General features: G+C 32.4%; 1 protein-coding gene across 1 annotated transcript; it reads right to left on the reverse strand.

Moving 5' to 3' along the window:
• Positions 1–12,740: 12,740 nt before the first annotated feature.
• Positions 12,741–16,091, reverse strand: LOC133307917 (protein DETOXIFICATION 35-like). The gene is made up of 7 exons (XM_061508478.1): positions 15,813–16,091; positions 14,765–15,390; positions 14,083–14,139; positions 13,635–13,873; positions 13,429–13,547; positions 13,001–13,087; positions 12,741–12,818 (listed from the first exon to the last, which is right to left on the reverse strand). The coding sequence occupies exons 1-7, from the start codon at positions 16,089–16,091 to the stop codon at positions 12,741–12,743; spliced, it is 1,485 nt and encodes a 494-aa protein (XP_061364462.1).
• Positions 16,092–17,088: the final 997 nt, after the last annotated feature.

The following is a 17,088-nucleotide window of genomic DNA, read 5'->3' on the forward strand; positions in this document are numbered from 1 at the left end:
TGCAATTGATACATTACCAATATATATATATCATAAATTCAAGTGGGTGGTTGGTTGCTTGTTCATACAATGATTATTCTTAGCAAATCTTTAATTAGCTACGAAGGTATATTGGCAAGAACATTATGCTCATTTTTAAGGAAGGGTGGATCTTCTCGTATGTAAATTTTACATGATTAAGGTATGTGTAAATTTTGTGTTTAGCATTCTCGTTAATTATAAGTATTAAATAGATAGAGTTCAATTAATATTAATGAATATCTATAGAAAGAGATAATCTGTGTGAAATTTTCACATAAAATGATCAATTCCATTATCAGGGTTTTGGGTATCAGATATTAAGGGTTGAAACAATTAATAATTAGTATACTTCAAGTTAATGATTACCTAATTGTAGTGGCAATTTTGAGTGCCATACATTAACGGATTAACCACTTTTTCTGGTGAAACGAATGTAAATTGTTTTCACTTCTTTTAATTGGATTTCCCAGGTAAAACGTAAGTACATATACTTCAGCTTTCTATCTTTATATCAAGGTTTTCAAACTCCTTATAATTTTCACAATGGCTTTTTGTTTACTAAGTAATATTGTGATTCTTAATCATTTCATCTTTTTGATACTGATAAAATTAAACCTGTATAAATAACTGAATATTACAGATAAAGAAAAGAAGAACAAGATTACCAGAACAAGAAAACAACTTTTTGATCCGCCGAACCAATTTGTTCCTCATTGCTGTTTTTAATTATATCCTAAAATAGAAAGTGAAAATCAAGTATGCATGCAAGAGAAAATCCGAAGATATGTAAATTAAGAACTATGGTAATTGTCAAAAGGAGCAGAGAAAGGAGGACGAGAGACGGAATAAAACGAGTTTTTCAATTGAAATTTAATTAGATGCAAACCTTTCTGAGAACCTTCGCTTTATCGCTTGAAATCTTTTCTCAATAAAGGAACTCAAGAAGATGGTTAAGCATGTACTGTTCTTTTTGTGAAAGGGAAATTTTCGATCTTTAATAATGCCTACCCATATTTTTGCTCTTGCTTGCAAGAAAGACTAGTGAAAATAATGCAATCTTGTGACATCTTGTAGTGTACGCGAAGGGTAGTGATTTTGGTTTGGCGTGTTAGAGGGAAGTTCTAGAATTATCTTTCAGTGATAATCTCAAAGCAATATGTGACTTTCAAGGCAAAAGCAAAGAAACAAAACAATTGGCAAAAAAAGAGGACAAAAATAACGGAAGAAAAACGAGGTATCAAAACTAGCACCTTATATTGTAGGTTGTTCTAACCTTTGTCTATGGTTACAAAGATATGCTGATATGCAAAAATAGCTGCACAACAAAAAAACATTTCTATCGTCAAGATCATCTATCCTTAATCCTTATATGGTTATGCGTTAAGGGTATTTTTGAAGTGGTTTTCACATTATCCAAGACAGAGTCTCTCCTCGGATAAAAATGAAATAAAAATGAAAGTTTAACATTCATCATTTTGGAAAAAAAAAAATCACAAGTTACTAATGAAAAACATACTAAATATTACAAAAAATTATTAAGCTTTCGTAACTTATCTATCAGCATACGTCTGATAATTTAACACACTTCTATTTTTTTATTTTTTATTTTTTTATTTTTGGTACATTGCCAGGAGGTATCCCCATTTAATCTTCTCCGGGCACCATGCCCTCGGGGTACGGCCCGTTTGGGCTAGCCCCTCATTGTAACAGTGGATGCACTAAGACTAATCCCCCAACCGAAGATTTTTTGGCTCATCCTCTGGCCCCCAAAGATTTCCCAAGAAACTGCTTGAGGCAGGGTTTGATCCCTGCACCAAGCAATCCCTTGGGAGCTCAGCTACCAAGCTGAGCTACCAACTAAGCTACCCTTAGGGGTTACACACTTCTATTTTTAATGTATAGCAAATATAGTTTCAAGAGAAAGGTTATACTTATAACTTATTTTTGTTTATAATCTCTTACAGATTTTTGCTAATCAACGATTATTATTTATTGCAAATTAATAATTAATTAATGAGTTTAATTTGTGAAAATAATAACTGTTGATTGACGGAATAAACGGTTAGGATATGATTGTAAAAAGTTATAAATAAAAATGGGTTGTAAGTATAACTTTCTTCTAGTTTCAAATATTTGTTGTTATTAATTTGTTAAACTGAAGCTAGATTAAATAATTTCACATATTTTAAAAGATTTAAGTGAGTTACTTGCAAAATCAAAACAAAATTGTCAAAACTGATGTTTTTTTATTTATTTTTTTGGTGAGGAAAACTGAAGTTAAAAGATTGAAATTTTGAGACTAAATGTCATCAAATAATCAAAGTTAAAGTGGACAACTTACACCTTACCAAAAAAAAAGGAAAAAAAAAGTGGACAACTCACAATAAGTACTTCACATTATCAATGTTTTTAAAATCGGTCAAGTCATTGACCCGGTCGAGGTACTGAGTCAGTGGGTCATTCGTGCATGATTGAATATAAAAAATATCTAAAAAAATGATAAATATTTTAATAAAAAAGAATCACATATTATTATCCAATAAAAGATCAAATAAAAATATAATGATCGTGATCCAGGGCTTCAGGTTGAGAAAATGACATCCCTAACAATAAATCAAATCAATTTTTTTTGCATAGTACATAATTCAGATAATATTAGTGTTGTAGATACATAACTTATGTAAGTCAATAAGCACAAAATTATTTAAATATGTCTATTATGATTTTATTTTATTTTAATATACAAATTTGAATTTTTTTTAGGACTGGGCCGGGTCATCGGTTTTCATGAAAATCAACCGGGTCGCATCGATTCTGATGCATGGCCGGTCCGTTGCTACAACCGGACCGGTTATATGACCGGTTTACCGGTTTTCGGGTCGATCTGATTTTATTAACACTGCACATGATGAATAAATTTTGCGTCAAAAAATATATGAGAAAACCTTATACAAATGAAAAAAAAGGTGGAAGTAGGATAATTTAAAATCTAATCTGTTAATTATTACAGCAATTGCAATTAACAGATATTATGAAAAAAAAAATCTACAATGCTTCGATTAATTAAGTTAAAGTGGGTTTAAAGCTGAATTAAAAAAAAACGATTTAGACTTCAAATTGCAATAACAATTTTGTGCGGATTTATATTTATAGTTCATAAGATAAGAGATAACAATTACGAAGATGAATCGAGCAATTGATCTTATAATAGCTCAAGTTGATTTTTACAATATTATAACTATAACTACATTCAAAATCAAAACAACACCTTGTCTCCTTCACAACCGTAACAATACCTTATCTCCCTACTAGAAAAACAATTATGTTTTCTATTGTATTTTGCAGTATTATTAAACCCGATCCAGGCATTGATCCGGTCGGGGTACTGAGTTACTAGTCGGATCGGTGGGTCACTGGTCGGACCGGTTGACTCGAATATATATAAATATATAAAAATATATATAAATATAAATATAGGAATTAAATTATATTCTCCATATCTAAAATGAATTAAACAAGGTTTACTAAATATGCTCAAAAATATGAAGCATAAATAAATAAAAATGCACACTATTACTATGTCAATTTAAATTGCCACTCAGAATCTCCATAAATATACTTCTCAATAAACATTGAACTCATATTTTTCAATTCAACTACATTAAAATGACGGGGAAGTAGGGGTGCTAAACGAGTGAGGGGCCTTTGGCTCGGCTCGTGAAGGCCTGAGCTTACATGTCTAAAATTGATTGTTGGACCCAGGGTTGGACTTGTATAAAAGCTCGTTTAATAAAAAGGCCTCATGCTCCAATTCAAAAGCTCGGCCTTAGAGCCTCTCAGGGTTGCCTAATATATTATTTTTTTATATTTTTTATACTACTTGTGATAGTCCTCTCTCTCTTCTCAATTCATTTCATCCCATTTTATTAATTAAATAGAATTTTTAAATAATTTTGTTTTATATTATGCTATTTGGATATACATTAAATTTATGAATATTTATGGAATTACTAGTGCTGTTGATTGTATATTTTGTTTGGATAAAATTTGTTGTATTGTTTTTTTTAAACAGACTAAACAAGGCTTTTATTTTTTGTAAATGATCCAGACCACAGGCTGATATTATATTCGTAACAGGTAACATGCTAAGGCCAGTCTGACACATTTGAACACAGGCTCGGCCTGTTAAGACCAAAGCTCGGCTCGGCTCGACTCGTTAACACTCCTACGGGGAAGGATATTGTAACAACCAACTAGTGTTACTACCAATCAATTTCACCGTTAGATCGATTATGTTGATCCAACTGTTATATTTATTTCCATTTTTGTATGGTTATATTCTTCATATTTAATACTTTATATTTATTTTTATCTTTGTATGGTTATGATTTTCCATATTTAATTCTTTCACAATAAATATGGGGAATCATAACCATACAAAGATGGAAATAAATATAACCATTGAATCAATATAATCGATCTAACAGTGAAATCGATTGGTATAACACTAGTTGGTTATTACAATATCCTATCCTTAAAATGACATATGACACATTCTCTTAATTTATTATTCAGCAAATTACTTCAATATTGGAAGCTGAAATTTGAGGTCATTGTAGAAGAGTATACTAGCAAATAAAATTATAAAAAAAAAATTAAAATGAGTTCTACATTTTTTTGACAAGATGAAACAATCTTGGTTTTTTGGCCGATTTTGTCCGAATTTTAATCGGATCAATGTATGACCGGTTCAATGCTTGACCCGAATCGATCTGATGACCGGATCCCGAGTCGAGCCGGTCGAGTCGAGCCAGGTTTTACAACATTAGTATTTTGTAAGCAATGCATTAATTCTTGTATTTTTTTATAAAAAAGAATTGTCCTTGTCAAAATCCAATAATCAATGTTCTCTTTATCATTCCCATTTCAGAAATGCAAGTTAAAAGGGAAAAGGCCAATGTCATTGCAGATTACAACGACACACATTATGCAATAGCTCGGGCCCAAGATAACACACTTTTGGCTTGGCTTGGTCAAACTCCCAAAGCGGACCACTGTTGATTGGGTGGTCCATTTGTAAAATGCAGAGAATAAAAAAAAAAAAATATTGTGAGAGGAGCATCAAACTCGAATCTTAAAATATATTTTCCCAAAAGGAATTACTGATTCTTACGACAAATCAGGGATTAAATCAAATGAAATAAAACACTTCGTTCCAGCTACGCCAGGGAAACGCTGACCTGTGTGTTTGATACAAATTTTTATTGAAGATATCTAGACAAATGAAAGTGATATGTTTATGTTTGGTATTAATTTTTAAAAAAAATTGATAGAAAAATTATTTGTCCAGTGTTTCTTTTTTGTGTGTAAAAAATATTGTTAAATAAAACCACCTACGAGTAGGGATGTGCATCGGTCGAACCGAATCGGATTTTTTGAAAAATCGAACCGAATTGGTTTAAATGGTTTGGTTCGAAAGTGGTTCGGTTCAGTTCGGTTCAAAACTGGTTCGGTTCGGAAGTGGTTCGATTCGGTTCGGAAGTGGTTCGAAACCAGTTCGGGTCGACCCTCTTTTAAAATAAAAAAATAAAAATTTAAAAAATAAAGTTATAAAAATTAATTTGGTTCGGTTTGAAAATGGTTCGGTTCGGTTCGAAAACAGTTCGGTTATTAAATCGGTTTTAAAAATCGGTTCGGTTCATGAATTAGTTTTTAAAAACCGGTTATTTTATGAGGTGGTTCGGTTCGATTCATGGTTCGACTCAATTTTTTGATTATTTTGCACATCCCTACCTACGAGGTAGTATTTACTGATAGCTGGGGAAATCCAAAAAAGATCACGAGCAAGGAGACTAAAATGACCCTGATGTTGGGAAAAATTATTCAGCAAACTGAAATCATATTTTCTAATTTTATTTTACTCAAGGATTGTTGTGTTAATTTAACCATATTTTTACATCTATATTTTTCTTTAACCAAACGTAGACTTAGCAAACTAAAATTAATTTTTTCAATAATATTTTGGCCTATTAAATAATTTTTTTTTATTTTTTTTATCAAATTCACTTTTTTATTATATTTCTAATAATTATATTTTAAAAATTCTTCTCTGTGAAACGTCCGTACAGAATTTCAAAGGGAAACACTATGACACCAAACTATTAACGTGACAAAATAATTAGCATATGCCGATTAGAGTGACGTACTTAGCACACTGCTAGTGCCTAGCATGAGAAGAAGCCTTTGCTTCTTGTGACATAAGCACTGTACTTCCGCACTGTTCGATGGGGCTTTGGTCAGAAGCGCAGACACTGCACACTTAACCCTTCACTTTCTGTTCTGTCATCTTATTCTGTAGTGCTTTCGCCGTCAAGAATATGTTGTCTCGGTCCTCCTTCATCCACCCATTAGGAATGCTTGATCTTTCATCTCACCCATTAGAGTCTTTTTAGATCTTAATATTTCAGAGCAAAGTAGGAAGAAAAAATGTGGCTTATATATTAAGAGACATGACATGTGCCTGGTTACGAAGTGCTATATCCCCGAAATCAATGCTTTAGACTTAGCCAATACTTGCTTCCAAAAAGTTACCTGCATTTGGAATTCTTCTTGAAGCATCCAACCACGGTATTATAGGAACATTACATTTCCAGATAATGACAACAAGGGGACACTACAAAAAACACGTTGTTTAGCCACGTTCAGAAACGTGGCTAAATTTAACAATAAATGTGGCTAAACCAAACTACCACACTTTTGCCAAACGTGGCTAATCTTGGCGTGGCATTTATTTTGCCACATTTTTCTTCTAACTTTGCTACTGCTGCAATGAGTGTGGTAACATTATTTTAGCCACGGTTATATTGACATTAGCCACATTATAAACGTGGGTAATTTGTAGGGAGAAAATAAAAAAAAAATAATACGTCCTCTTTCTTTTATAATATGTCTCTACCCAAATTCTAGTTTTTTTTTTTTTTTTTTTTTGCTGTTAATTAACCTTTTGAAAAATAGAAATTTCTACCCAAATTCCTTAATAAGATCTTTGAGTTGAAATATGATAAAAAGAAAGAACAGAGATTCAAACATGAGCATTTCCCAATCACATATCCTCTTGAAAAAGAAAGCAATAACCATATCCACTTATAGAGAGAGAGGGGTAAGGCTGCAAAATGAGTTTTTTGCATGAGTAGCATCGACCCCAAAATTGTCTTCCCACCCATTCTAATGAAGTCCACAATTATTCATAATCACTTTATGCCAAAGAAAATTAGGTTCCAAAAGGAAGCACCACTATCATAGCCAATATATTTAGACAATAGATCCCCAGGTACAATCCAACTTCCTACAAAGAATTACAATACTCTGTTCCACAGATACTATTTCAAAAACATTTGACATTTCACATAGACTGAAATTTATAAACAACAGTTTGATTTCCCTAACAATTGTTTACATAACAAACAACCTGAACAATATCAGAGAGACTTTCTGATTCATCATGAGCTTTTGCGTTCATATCATCTTCTCTATGTGACTCATCAAGGTCACCATCTTTTATAGCCTGGAGCTCATTAGCCCCTGAAAGCATTTTAAGCAAATTAAGATTAAAAAATCATAAGCAGAGATATTATAGTAGCCAGAGAGAGGGAAAAAGAGGGAAATAAAAGCACCACCAATAGTTTCTGGTTCAGAGGCATGTAATTCTTCTATTTGGCTCTCACATGCACCATTTGGCATTTGATGCTTCCACCAACTATACAAAATAACAAACCAAAGATACATAAGATTGTAAGTTGAGTTAGCCGATGCCTCTTTGAAAATTGTATATGGGTATCATGTTGTTTGGAAAAAGAAGATGCAGTTGAATACATAAGATGAAAAAATATGGACCAAGCACCAGGCGAGAATTCCCGTAAAACCCATACATGAGACTGGCTGAAACTGAATATATAAGATGAAAAAAAGATATGGCATGATTCAGCAAGAGGAATCAAGTGAGAGAACAACTATAAGATGATGAAAAATTACATGCCACAAATATAATCTAAACACTATTAGATAAGTAACTATTAGATAATTATATAAATCAATGACCTCATAGTTACTTTAGGTAATTATATATCCAATAAAAACAACTTTGGATACGTAAGATAAATCAAATAAACATAAAGTTCCAGAACGTTCTACTATTAGGTAGAGTGATCATCGTTAGTAGAATTTGGACTAGTAGTGAAATTTACATGAATAAAATCTGCATTAAACTTACTTGTTATAATGAAAATTTCAATTTGCCAGTGAGCACAGTAAAGGATAGGAACTTGCATCCATGACTTGAAATCAAGACAGAAAATAAAAAAAGAAAAGAAAGATTAGACACATAGTATGTGTGTCAAAAGAGAAGGACCTTGCGAGAAGAGGACAATGCAATGTTGAGTCAAAGAGGACAATGCAACTCATAACAGCCATCCTCACTTGTAATCGAATCCAGCTAATATAACCAGAAAAGTGAAAGAAAGATAAAAGAAAAAGAAAGAATAGAACCAATACTGTACCATGGGATAATTAACAAGTATATCATGAGTGTGCAATGTTGAGCAAAATCAAATAATATAATGTGTGTTGTTATTCGAACTAAACAATCTAACAGCTAAAGTCCATATGCGTTTAGAACAAGGAAGAGGGAACCAAATCACAAAGACTCATCATTGACTCAGATATTGTATCAAACACAAAACATGCAACCAAAATTAAAACAAATAACAATCTTTTCGGATAAGCATCTCTCAATTAATACACAAATCAAGGGGTACCAAAATAAATATTCCCAATAAATAACAGACCATCAAATAAACATTCTCAACACACAAGTGCAAGGCCTTTAATGTCTCCTACTAACAAGTGCAAGCTATTCTAAGTCTCAAATGAAGCCAATAAAGAGTACATATTACTTGTTGAACACTGTACTGCATAAACGTGATTGATTAACTGTCAAATAATCATACTTTCTCAACTTAACAATGGGGACAATAGAAAGAAAGGCAGAGAAGCCAAAATTACCGAGAAGTTCCTAAAGTTCCTATAGTTCCTCTTACAGTTCAACGGAACACTAATGCTCAAGCTCTCTCTATCAACACCACAATCTGCCAAGTTTATAACAGCACTCCCCAACAATTGACCCTTCACTATCTTATCCCTTCGAGGCTCATACAAGTTGAACTCCAAGCAATTTAAATCGCAGCTTAAAAATTTCATGACATTGAATAATAAATTCAAGCACATACAACAACAACAATTACAATTTAAAAAAAAAAATTACAAAAACAATTTCATCGAATCAAACTGATACCTGGTGGAGTGAAAGTAATCTAGAAAAAAAACAAAAAAAACAACTAAACCGAATCAAATTGATACCTGTTGGCATGAAATGTAATCAACCTTGAGGGATGAGATTGACAACAGAAGCTTCAGAAGAGGTAACAAATTAAAAGGAGAAGTAAAACCCTTTCAAAAAAGAAAAATTAAGAAAAAGATCAGTAAAACACTGCAACATTCATGAATCTGTACATATCATGCATAGATCGGAAAGATTAAGAGTCACCTTAGCACTGAGAGCTTCACATTTGGTGGAATCTAGAAGAAAATTGACGATGTAAGTAGAGCTTGCTTGAACAAAAATGACAAATGAGAGCTTCAAGATTTGAAGCTCAAGCTTGAAGAAGGAAGTGAGCTCAGAGATTCTGTTGAACGATTCTCCAAATTCTATTGGAAGATTCAAAGGTTTTAGACTTGAAATAGGGGTTTTCTCATACGAATAGATCCATGAAGAAACCCTTTACGGGAAAAGAAAAAAATAATAATCAAAAGCAATTTAGCAACATTTTAAAATGAGTGTTGTAAACGGGGGTATATTTGTAATTTTACCGTCACTGTAATAAATGTGGTTAACAGGATGTAGCTATCAACCGTGATTTTTGTAGTGGGAGTGAAAAATATAAGTCATTAGGATTTGTTCGATGGATTTGAATAGATTGTATTAACTTGTATGTTTAATTTTCACTTGTATTAAAAAAAAGAAAGAAAAAAATATTAAAAAGTTATGTTTTTTAATCCATCATTGAGTGACTAGGTGAGGAAAGGAGAAATTAAATTACAGCATTTATAGTGGCGATTTGTTAAAAGTTAAGTCATTCAAAATTCAGCTACACAGTGAATTGATCATTCTTCAAATGTTTATTAAATATCTGCCCCTTCAGTTTAGAAATGAGATCAAACAATTTTAAGGGAGGTATTGGATTAGACTTTTAAGAGATTATTTTGAGATAAATTTTAAAAGATTATCTAGAACTGTAGTGACTTTAAAAAAAAAATTAAAAGACTTTTTTTGCAATCAAGATTTTATAAGATTGGATTTTAAAATATTTTAATAGAATTTATAAGATTTGAAAGGACAATATGGATTTATAAGATTTTAAAAAATCATATAAATTTTTAACAAGCATTCAAAGGTAATTCTTAAGAAGCATGATCAAATCAAAAATTTATGGGAAATATAAGAATCATGTTGCAGAAATTCCTGTAACAAAAAAAATAACTATGTACGGGTAGTATATAGTTAGGGCATAAAAAAAACTTTAATATTATAACTATGCACTACTTGTAGTACATGATTATAAGGGGTATGAAAAAAAATAACTATATACTACCCGTAATATATAATTTTTTTTCCATGATGTTCTACAACATAACATCCGAGGGGACCCAAAATTTATATGCATAAAATGCATTAAAACTTTGTGATATATTTGCATGGTATTAGTGTGATCGAACATGTTATTCACATTTAAAAAATATATTTCGTTTTCATAAAAAAAAATTAAAATGTTTATTAAAATTATTGGCTTTAATGTTTCTAAAGTGAATGTAGATAAGTTATCTACATTCGCTCCCAAAACGACGTCGTTTTGGATTGAAAAATTAAAAAATTATAATGAAAAAGACTATTACAACCCTGAAATAAATTATAATTACAAAAATACGTCGATTTCCGCCTCAAAACGATGTCGTTTTGGGCTCAATGTAGATAAATTATCTACATTGACTGTAGAAAAAGCGAACCCAAAATTATTATATGAAATTGTTTATAGTAAATGCAAATGTATTTATCCCAATTTAATAGATCATAAAGTGAAAAACTGATATATGTACTGTGCAATGATCATTATTCTTCTGCCAATTGTCTTGTCAAAGAGTAAGTTGTATTCATTATGATATGAGAATACTTAACATTGTTGATTAGATGCTCTTTTAACTCAGTGCCGAAAGCAAGTTATGCAATAGCAACAACGATTTTTTCCCCTTGTTATTCAACAAATAAATATTGAAATGTTGTCTCTCATTGTGTGCCTAAAATGGTGCATAAAAAGTGTTGAGAAATTTTTATTGACAATATACTGTTTATTAAACATACTTATCGTCAACATATTACCAATGCTACGATTATATCAAAAGAAAAAAAATGTAACACATCATTAGAGACGAGAAGCACAAGCACAACTATAAATCATCAGTTAATCATGAAGAAGAATAGCATAAAAATGAATGTCAAAACCAGAAAAATATAAAAGAGTAAAAAAAGAACATATATTGGCTTTGAGAAAAGGCTAGGGTAGATTGTGATACATTGCAATAAAGAAATCTCAGAAAATCTCAAGATTTAGGGTGAGATTGTGAGAGAGATATGTTATTTATACTTCTCACCATAGTTGTTAAAATCTCGATTTATTACTACGATTTTACGTTTTTACGATTTTTTTCATCAAAACGATTTTATCAATATTCCAAACGCTTTTATTTTTTTACAATTTTTTTACATTACGATTTTAAGTTTTTCGATTTTTTAGTCTCCTTCCGATTTTACTTAAAATTTCGATTTTAACAACATTGCTTCTCACTAAAAAGTCTCACAAAACCCACGCTAATAAAAAAAAATCCATTAAAATTATCAAATTTTTGAATACCACAGCATTATTTTTCTTTTGTTTAAAATACTGATTAAATACCACTGGATTTGAACAGACACTAAAACAATCTTTTAAAATCCTAATCGAATATCATGTGACTTTTTTACAATCCATTAAAATTCTAATTAAATATCAATGAATTTTTTTGTCAAAAAACAATCCATTAAAATTCTTTAAAATCTCAATCCAGTACCAACAAAACATATTTGTCAAAATTAATAATATAGAATAAGGAACTAGACAACTGCTCATTTATACCGAAACAGTAACATACAAGATTTTTTTTTTAACATTATTTTGTGCTAGAAATCATTTAATCAACTCAGCAGGTCCTGCAAAAGATATATTAACTCATTTCCAAGTTCCAACACAGTCCTCTGAAACAAAATTGTAGAAAAAAGAAAAAATGATGCACGTACAAGAGTCAAAGAAAATATTGATGTTTTTCAATTTCCATTGAGATGTTGAATAATTAAAAAGCGAAAGGTAAAATGGAAAAAAATGGAATGAGGTTCTTCTGTCTTCACCATTCTCAGCACTCAGCAAGACTACTTTTTGTACCCAATTAAAAGAAAGCAACTAACATTGCAATGCAAAAAGATCAGAAAGGATTTTTGAGATCACTGGCCCTAATTTTACTAAAAACACATTAGAAAATCAAATGACTCTGAATTTAACTAGAATGGATATGCAAGCTTATGGAGAAGCCACTATCTCATCAACTTTGATGTCTTGTCCACCCCATTTCCGCATGCGATCAGATGTTTGTTCCACCTACAATTGTCAAGAGTCAAATGACTAAAACCAATTACAATATCTAATTTCATTCAAACAAATTTTCATTATTTACATTTTAATATTGAAAAAGTTATCAAGAATGCAAAGTATAACTTTTCCGTAGTACTCCAATAAAATTGCCTAGAGAAGTTTGAGAGAGAAAGAGAAGCATTGCCTACCTCTTTATTCCAGTTGGTTTTGTAAAGTATGATCAACAGCACCAAGGTCTGGAGAATAATTCCACATATCATACCTCCCCAAAGTCCCTATAAGGGAAAAATTATCAGAATCATTAGGGAGAATTGTCTATTTCCTTCTCTCTTATCTATCTTTCAGTTTTCATTTTTATATCTTTCACCTATAAAACAGTTCATGAGTATTTGGATAAAGAAGAGCATCAAGAATAGACATTTAAGCAGGTATCAACATGTACACAAACATTTTTTACTTAACGGCAAATAATAGTATAGCAATGAGCAAATTTATTATTTTCCTTTTCTCTCATCTTTACAGATCCAAATTGCGAAAAATCAATTTGTTTAACTAAATTTAAGAATTTATTTAAGGTGTTAACGATGGAAATAGAATAGTGTAGTGAGTCCATTACCCGAACCCCCAAATTTGCAGCATAACCAAGAAGGTACCCCAATGGAATACCAAACAAGTAATAACAACCAACATTGATGTAAGCCACCAGTGTTTGCCATCCACCTCCAATAGCAACACCTGTAAGAAATAAGAATGATCTCAAAGTTGTAAATAGGATACGATAAGACTAAGAGGATGATGAGGAAAATGGCAATCAATTCATACCTGAAATCACAGGTTGAACGCTATTTAGAACCATTGTCACGGCAAGGAGGTAGCCTAGTTTCGCAACCGCTTCTTGCAAAGGCTTACTGCTTGTAAAAATGATGGCATAATAGTCTTTAGTTACCAAAATAACAGCCATGAAAAATATTCCGATAAATAGAGACTGAAACACTGTCACATAGACAGAGTATTTGGCAGCTCTCGGATGTCGAAGTCCAAGTTCATTTGAAACTCTCACACTGAAAATAAGAAAAACACAAACATGAACCACACATGACTAACAGAAAAACCTTCATTGCAACCAATGCTAATAGTATGAAGTTGTTATACATAGTAGACGTAGACCAGAAACAGGTTCAGATCAAGGAACCTAGCATCTAGGTACCTTGGAATTTCATTAATCATAAATTGGAATAGAAAACAGTAAGACAACTTTTTGGCCGCATACCTGATAGCTGCATTCACTCCAATAAAGATCATGCCTTCCCATCCATTGTAATTCATGCTATAAACATCATTGAATGTATTAGCAAAAGGTTACAAGACATCTACAATTAAATAAATAATTATTAATACTAAATTACCGACTGCTAATCACATAGAGGTACGAGGGTATATGAATTCAGAAAGTATATGGGATGCATCCAAATAAAATCACTGACAGATATGGTAACTAAGTCTATTCTCTGTATCATTAAGTTTGTAATCACTTTGATCACATTCATACTCCCTCGCTTTACGCATAATTAATTGTCAATATGACAATAGTCATAGGAAAACGGCAGTTGCAAATACTGAGATGTCTGAAAGCAAAATTGCTTGTTATTTAACTTAATATAAATTGCATGACAGAATCTTTTTGTCTCAATTATGTACTTGACATGCTCCCTTAAAAGTTTCAAACTCTTAGTTGCAAGGAATTACAAAAGGAGTATTTATTTAAAATTTCTCATTTCAATCATATCATGTTTTTCATTTATGTCTATGTAAAGTGGAGCTGCAACCACTAAGGATGAGTTCCAAGTTTCTTGCAGCATAAATATGCCCTTACAATTAGCTGGGATTACGCAGCTTTATTGTTTTATTATTGAATGAAATACTTGAGTATGGGCATGAAAGGATGATCATACCATATAGAGATGGAATCAACAGCGATCACTGCATTATCAAGGTGGCCAGCAAGAAGTATGAGGCTCATCATATACCATATTTCAAGGCAAAGCATTACAGCTGATGCAAGGGAGAGCCTGACAAAGGCCCATATATCCTTAAAAGCCAACCATGTTAATCCATTCCATCCATCCTGACACCAACCCACAACATAAACAAGTTGAGCCACTGTAATTCCCCAACTTGTGATATCAAATGCCAATGCTGCACCAGTTAAGCCCAAATCTAATACATAAATTAGGAGCCAGAGCATCCCAATGTGCGCAATTAGAGCCACGAACCCAATCCATGCGATGACGTTAACCTTACTTTGAGCTTGAAGGAACTTTTGGGTTGGAAAATTAAGGCAAAGTGAAAGAAATTGAGGAATTACTAAAAGAGAGAAACTTCCAGCAAGATCAGCTATATCATTCTGTTGGCCAAGAAGCTTTAAAATTGGAGCAGCAAAAATGTATATTGGCAAGAGCAAAACACTGCTCACAAATAAAATTACCCACGAGCGTTGCATATAAACACCAAGCAAATTAAGCTGCCCAGCTCCAAAAGCTTGACCGCAGAGTGTCTCAGTTGCGCTCCCCATGCCAAGCTACAGGATTTGTACCATAACATCAGATTTTGTACTTTAAAAAAAACATTTGGCTAACAAGTACAATTTCTACAATTCGGTTTGTTTCCGTTGAGCAAGCAAGCTTTTCTGCAATAACTCTTGATAAATACCCAAAACAGAGTAAAAAAGTATTGGAAGGCAATTAAAAGACCATGATTCAGCTGCATAGTCTGGTTTTCCTCCATGAAACTAAGGTACACTCCACGCGCACACAAAATAATTAAAAAAAATGATAATGGGGTTTAGCTATAATTAACAAAAGCTGAAATGAGGTAGGAGGAAAAGTAAATAACCAACCGCAACGAGGGGTTTTCGTCAATATCATTGTAGCAAGACAACATGTACATATTTACGTACATTCATTGGAAACCTTTCTAGAGAGAGAGAGAGAAGATACCAACCATGAAGCCAAAAGCGAAAGTGCCAATAACAGAGTTAATGAGAGAGACAGCAGAGAGCTCAATATCGCCGAGATGGCCAACGAAGATGCTCGTGATCGAGTTCACACCGTATTGACACAATATGTTGAAAATTATGGGAAATGCAATCTTCCATACTCTCACAGTTTCTATCCAGAACACCTTCCTCGCCTCCTTGAACCCCTTCACGGCCACGTAGTCGCCGTCCTCCGCCACCAGCGCCGAAGTCGCCCCACCGCCGTTGAGGAGGGGAGTGTCCATGTCAATCACCGTACACGTGTATGGCAGTGATTGTTGGTTGAACTCGGCACTCCCCTAAGAATTAGAAGTTAGAAGTGAGCAAGTGAGGCCTGCGGAAACAGCACGAGACCCAGTTGCATATATATTCCTTCTAATCTAATACTCGTGTCGTGAGTCGTGAATGCGAATCAATGAATTCACTCTCACTCTCTCACTATCTTAAATCCATGCATGACTCAGTTCACGATTCAACAACCACCTAACCCAAGCCTTCTTTTTCTTTTTTTATTAATTTTCTTGTTCAATAATTATACATTCTAGAGGAATATGTTAACTTTTTATTAAAATTAAAATTAAAATTTAAAAATATCTATTTATAAAAATAAAATTTAGAATTACTTTATTAGCTCTTTCCTAAGTATAATAAGCAGTGTCCGGTTCAAGTTTAATGATATTGATAAAAATTAAAATGGACTTACGTTACTGAGCGGGATGCACGAAAATGGAGATAGATTCTTCGAAGCAAAATAGGAGTTTTTTTTTTGTACAAAAAATAGGAGATATTAAAAAAGAAAGAACCTGATATGACATTTAAGTGGAAATTGATATGCGTGACAGAATTAAAAAAACCCATGAAATGAGTGAAGTTGAGTAAAAGGTTAAAACCATTATTGTAATTCAAATAGAATGGAATGGAAAGTTGAATATCTGCTTCTCTTCTTTTGCGGTTGCGATGTGACGTTGCGTACTGTTATGCTCCACTGTCTTTTTCTTTTCTTTTCTTTTTTTCGTTTTCTTTCTAGCTAGCTAAAAGTATTCGTTAAGAGCCTGTTTGGTACAGGGATTATTTTTAAATGCCCAGGAAAAAGAGGTTGGCTTTCTTAAAATGCAACGTTTGGTAGCATAAAAATTAAAATTATCCAATGAAACTTAGTTTCCCGGATTTTCATTTGTAGTGTAAAAGTGGAAGCAAAATCCAACCAAAAAATACCACAAATAAGTTGGTATTCATGGAATC

The sequence above is a fragment of the Gastrolobium bilobum genome, unplaced genomic scaffold, assembly GCF_033153095.1.
Source record: "Gastrolobium bilobum isolate Gb01-03AN ecotype WA unplaced genomic scaffold, APGP_CSIRO_Gbil_v1 utg1697, whole genome shotgun sequence".
In the NCBI taxonomy this organism is placed as follows: Eukaryota; Viridiplantae; Streptophyta; class Magnoliopsida; order Fabales; family Fabaceae; genus Gastrolobium; species Gastrolobium bilobum.